Source organism: Charadrius vociferus, unplaced genomic scaffold (genome assembly GCF_000708025.1).
Source record: "Charadrius vociferus isolate BGI_N301 unplaced genomic scaffold, ASM70802v2 scaffold297, whole genome shotgun sequence".
Classification (NCBI taxonomy): domain Eukaryota; kingdom Metazoa; phylum Chordata; class Aves; order Charadriiformes; family Charadriidae; genus Charadrius; species Charadrius vociferus.
In genome coordinates, this window is record NW_009649192.1 from 134329 (window position 1) to 140289 (window position 5961).

The 5961-nt window shown below is 39.7% G+C and overlaps 1 protein-coding gene across 1 annotated transcript in view; it reads left to right on the forward strand.

Annotated features, from left to right (window-relative positions):
* Positions 1-5667, forward strand: part of ITGA8 (integrin, alpha 8) — a 117550-nt gene extending 111883 nt beyond the window's left edge. Inside the window, exons 30-31 of the mRNA XM_009888963.1 lie at positions 3543-3665; positions 4909-5667. Of these exons, the coding sequence (XP_009887265.1) occupies positions 3543-3665; positions 4909-4995 (210 nt within the window). The 3' untranslated portion in view covers positions 4996-5667. The remainder of the gene's footprint in view (positions 1-3542; positions 3666-4908) is intronic.
* The last annotated feature ends 294 nt before the right edge of the window (positions 5668-5961 follow it).

Consider the following 5961-nt stretch of genomic DNA (forward strand, 5'->3'; position numbering starts at 1 on the left):
CACCTGATTTTGAAGAGTGAACTGTAGCACATTAATTAAGAGTCTAATTAAGTTGCTGTGCTCCTGTGCAATCAATAGGCAGCCTTATGAGCTCATCAGAGACAGCACCAGGCAGCAGCTTGGTTCACTCCTGGCTGACAGCACTTGTGTTGCCAAAGTTGTTGCCTTCGATTGAATGAAAGTGGACTTGGTGCTTACGGAGATAGGTGTGGTTCAGTCAAATACTATCTTAAGAAATCTGTAAACAAAAAAGTCCTTCCCACAGAAGTACTTGCCCACTCTGATGGTTTCCATATTCAGGATGTACAATTTCAGTAGACTGTCGCTCTACCAACATGTCCATAGCTGGCCAGCAGCTTGCCAGAGGCTTTTTGTTCTGATTTGATGATGCCGTACAGTCCAGCCCAGTGCAGCGATGCTGACTGCATTTCCTGTTGCATATATCTCAGTCACATTATGCCACCTAGGAACCTGGCTCAAGCGATCAACACCAGAAATGGTTAAATCAAATTTTTGCATCAAATGGGTCTTCCCTCAGGTTTGATCTTACCATAAAATGGAGTCAGGCATTTTGTCAGACCTGAGAAGACAGAAGGCTCTGCTTGGGTTTGCTTTTTGCTGTTTACAAATATTTGTTAAGATTATTTTGCTAAGTGGTCTATCGCTTTACTGCTCCAGCTCCACAGCAATATGCTCAAACAAGCAATAGTATTAGAACAGAAACTGCAGTGAAGCTGAAACCTTACATAAGTAAGGTATGTACACTGTATGTTAATATTGTCAGATCCTTTTGCAATAATAATTTAAAAAATTATAACTCCTTGCCTGTAGTACCACAGACTCTGCAAACAGAGAATGCGCACAGTGTAGATGAGTTGGGTTTTTTTAATCAGTCTCCATTTTTGCTGTCTTGGGGCCCACTGAATTTTCATCAGCACTTCCCAACTCTTGTGGTATATGTGATCAGGTCTTCAAGGTTTGCCTCAGGGCAGCATTCATCAGGATTTTCAAGCAATAGAAGGGAGATGCTTTCTTCCTTGGACAGCTAAGCTCTTTGCTTGCTACAGGCTTTGTGCAGCCCATCATGACTGCATCCCTTCTGATTTCCCTGGCCAGATAAGCCTTTTACTTGTATTCATCTTTTTTCCTTAGCTGGCTTTTCTCTGGGAGGAGTCTCTGCAGACAGTTCAGATGACCTTTTTCTCATTTTCTCTGCCTTTCATTTTAATGCCAGATAGAGTACCACTCTGAGACACAAGGAGAGCCATTCACAAACATTTTGTCCTTAGTAAATGAGCAGTGCTTTTTCTGAATCTAATGATACAGAGAGCCTATGAAGATCTGCAATGATTAAGACGCAACCCAAAGAGGAGGCTGGGGAAGGGAATGGTATCCCTGCAGTGGCATAGTTGATCACTTGATCACACCAGCAAGATATCTGGTGGGACCCAGGGGTGGAACTTCATGGGGTTTTTTACTAGTTCAGTTTGCCTTGAAATAATTTTATTTTTTTTTTGCTTTAATGGGCTAACATATTTATTCTTTGTATATGCTATCCTTTTGAAGTCTTCTAGAGTAATAACTATTTACAGCTGCACCGGAGAAGTATATTAGCTGAATGCGTTTGTTAGATCAATGATGGTACGGCCAGCACTGCAAGCGCTTAATCTTCAGGGTACAGGTCAATGTTAAAGTGCTAACCTCCGAAGGACGGGGCAGTGACCTAGAATTTTCTGTGTAAACCGCAGTGTAAGCTTTGGTAGAAGACAAGTGGTATCCCAAACAGAAAGTTTGTCCCTAATTTCAGCTATGATCTGCATCCCATAACAGTGAGGAATATTATAAAAAAAATATCTGCATCAGTAGACCTCACCAGACTGCCATCTTTCTAAGCACTGTGTCAGAGTTGGGGACAGTTGGCTGCACAGATGAAGTAAGTGGAAAGGAGTATTCCAAAGTGTCTTCCAATTAAGTGTGACAGTAGCTGGGAGACATTCTGCTGGTGCCTGCAGAATGAGAAGCTTAGGAAAGTATGCTGATCATGAGAAAGAGTGAGAGAGGAAAGGATGTTGCAGAAAGGCTGAAATTTGCCATCTTCAAGGAGAAAAGTGGGAGACACAGAAACTGAATTAATTTTGAACTGGACTACAGAGTGGTGTCCATTCTTCAAACTTAGGACGCTGTTCCATGAATGAACAAATTAGCATTGTGCTAAATTTCAGGTGCATCAACCAGTAAGTTAATAGCAAAAATAAAAACCCAAAACAACAAGTAGAAAGAGAATTTGCAATGAGTGCCGATCAGGGACTGGGCAATAGCCAAGAAACTTATTAAGGTAGATGTCCTAGCTGTACCTCAAGCACTGAAGAGGAAGATCATGTGAGAGTTTGTGTAATCAGTTTGCTTTGCAAACCAGTTTCATCTTGTCATGAAGATAACTTCCATCTGTCACATACTTATCCTGTTTAAGGGAGACTAGGAGTAAATGAGAGAGGTCCAACAGAAAACCTCAGAGAGAAATAACTTCCTAGGCTAACAACAAAGAGGAAAGTTTGACAAAGTAAACTAAAACTGGAGGGACATAATTGTGGCTGAGGAGCTAAGGAAAGCTCAAACTCTTTCCTTCCCACTTGGGAGCAGCAGGGAGAGAGCAAATATTCCATGCGATTGATGAGGAGCCTTCCAAGCAGAGCCTGAGAGTGTAGCATAAATTTGGTACAAGGTACATAAGGGACAGCGAGGAGGAGGTTACTCATGTAGCTGGCCCCAAAAGGAGAAATACAGAAGGGTTATTATTATTCTTTGACAAGATGAAGGTCTAAAGAGAGAAGTTTGCCAAGTCAATTAAAACTTGATAACTCGTGTTATACACACCTGCTGCTTTCTGGAGCTTCAGACAATGAGAGCGAGCGTTTCATGCCTATTTCCCATTTAGGTAACAGTCCATTTGCTTGGCTTCTTTTAAGGAGCGTAACATTGTACTGTGCATTAGTCTTTATCAGAAGGACAATGCACTCTGCTTGAGTTTCATTTTGGACTGCTTAGCTGAAACGCAAGTCATAGACAAAAATGTATACTGGTGTGTCAGCAGAAATTAAAATAAGAATAATGTAGCTGGTATCTAATGTGGTTTGAATTAAGAGTTTGGGCTGAAATCAACCATTGTTTCAGGTAATTCAATATAAGTCAGTTATACTGGCCTAGGCTGCACCAGCATACATGTGAGTAGAATTTCGCTCCTTGAATCTCCTTGAAGCATCTGCACAGAAGGGTATTTTGCTACTCTCTATTAAGTGAAAATGATTTGTATGTCTGGTATGACAAGATTTTTGTATATGTGCAACTCCCATTTCTAGTAATTAACATGAACAAGTGGAAAGGAACTTGTGTTAAATGAAGCTAGCATGGAAGAATTCTAAGCTATGTGTATTTCTAATCTGCAAAATGCTGTTGAAGTGAATGCTTATAGCCTCTGTGTTCTACTGTCATATTTACTTTGCTTGCTTAATTTTTGTTCAAATAATGTATTCTTTTCATTTCAGATCAGAACATCTGTCATTTGGTCCACTCCAAATGTCTCCTTTGTAATCCCTTTATGGGTTATAATACTAGCAATACTTCTTGGACTACTGGTACTAGCTATGTTGACCCTAGCTTTATGGAAGGTATGTTGCATTATTACTGTTACTGTTGCCTTAAATAAACCCTGAAAGACACTGGAAGATACTGACAGATAAGAAAAAGAGAGACTGGCATTTTGTCATCTTCAACAGTTTGGAGCAAAAGCAACAATACACGTGTCTTTTTTGTTTTGGTGTTTCTGACATGCTAGTGTCGCTGACCTTTAAGCAAGGAACTTGTTTTCAAAGTCCTCCTTTATTATTAAAGTCTGGTTATAAATGGGCATACAGAGTTTTGCTCTGTTTCCCAAGACCTATGATCCTCCTTTTCAGGATGTTTAGGTTCAAAAAGAAGTGACTCTAACTTTGTTTTCTCTGAATACTTCAGGAATTTCCAGTTTTTGTCATAATGTAACAACACTCCCAGCTTTGAGAATTAATTTTTAGAAGATTTCCTTTTATATTAGTATGTCATACCTTCTGTTTTTAAATTTTTCTAGTTCTTTGTTGGTTGTTACACTCCCTTCACAAGTTTTAAGGCAAGTTACTGGAAACTGCTACGTTACAGGGAGTCAGCATAGCTTTTGGCCATCCTCTTAATTCCCATTAAAAAAGAAAAAAAAAGTTAGGATATGGCTTGTCTGCTTTTGGATGCCTAAAGATTATGGGTTAGGTGTCCAGCCTATGCTAACTTTCCAGATTCACCTAGTCAGTTAACAACAACAGCAAAAAGCTATGTCTAAAACATGGGAGGATGAGAGAAATTATCTTTTGGTGGGATTCTCCTTTGACTTCTTGTGGAGCCTACATAACTTTCAACCTTTTGACAAACAGGGTAACTTTTAAGCAGTTAAAGTTAGGCAAGAGGGATCTCATCTTTAGTGATCTTTAATCTAGGTCACAACACCGTCCTGTGCACATTTCCCAACACATATTCCACCTCTGTTATTATTACTATCTGTCAATCTGAATATATTTTCTGAATGAATGTCTTGCTGAACCAAAATTAGCAGTTTTCTCATTAGAGTCAGTCAGTATCATTCAGACCAACTTTACATGTACAGCTTTCATTGGAATTTTTAAAGCTATACTTTGGAACTCAATGCCTTGCACCTAAAACTTTATTTTTTCATAGGGAACTATTTCAATAGAAACAAAAAAGCTTCACAGTCTGTCATTGGTTGTACCTGACCTTTCAGGTTGACTGAGTGAAGAATCAAACTGCAGCTGAGTCTTCCTGTGATTGTCTTACCATGACACTTTTGTTTCTGTTGATTGTTTTCTGCAGTGTGGCTTCTTTGACAGAGCTAGACCTCCTCAAGATGACATGGCTGACAGGGAACAACTGACAAATAACAAGACTACTGATGCATAGAGGAAGAGAGTGACAGTTCACATCAGAATCCTGCCTGAGACTAAAAACACAACGAGGATTAAATGAAGGATTCCTTCCACCAGTCTTCCTTTGTACCTGCAAGTGACGTGGTGTCATAATCTGATCTATGCAACGTTCTGAGAACATGCCACATGATGGCCATTCTTGCCAAAGAAAGCAGCTTTACCACTGCCTTACAAACACACCCACCACTGAACAGAATGTTTATCCCATATTACAGTCAGTCTACATTTCAACAGATGCTTTTGAACACGTGTGGTATACCAAGATGCTTCCAGAACAAGCCCAAATCTCCCAAGGAGAGAACGCCTGCGTTGCTGTACTGTCTAGAAGATGGACCAAACTTCTGAATGCTACTGTATTATGCAGAATACCTTTGACACCTCCCTAAGAATAAGAACTTTTATGAAATTATGGCTCAGGGAGACAAGCAATATCAGTACTGTGGAAGTACTTCTGAAAAACAAAGGTAGCCTATAAAGAACTTTATAGATGGGGCACAATTATTTATTTTTCCACCTTTTCAGGATAAGTATCTGATATAATCATCAACTTAGCTTTTGAGAGAAGTAAAAAAATAGAAATCATGTACTTACCTTGCATGTAAATACAAAAGTAAACCCGTTGTACACACAGAACACATCTTTCTTGGCTACAAGTTGTTTTGCAAAGCAGAGGATTGATGCAACATTTTACAAGATGAGAGGTATGATAAATAAGTACATGTTGTATCTCTTTGAACCCAGAGCTGGCAGCATCACAGCCAGATAGCTAAATCCGTGCACAGTATAGAGCAGGGGATGAGTTACCCTCTCATCCCATCGCTGATGGCTGACACCTGTACAGCTGACACAGGATACAGTAATTTGTGAAACACTGATTTAAATTATCACACCCACACTGGTGATATTGAGAAGGCTCGGGGGTTTTGGGCTAGGATAAATT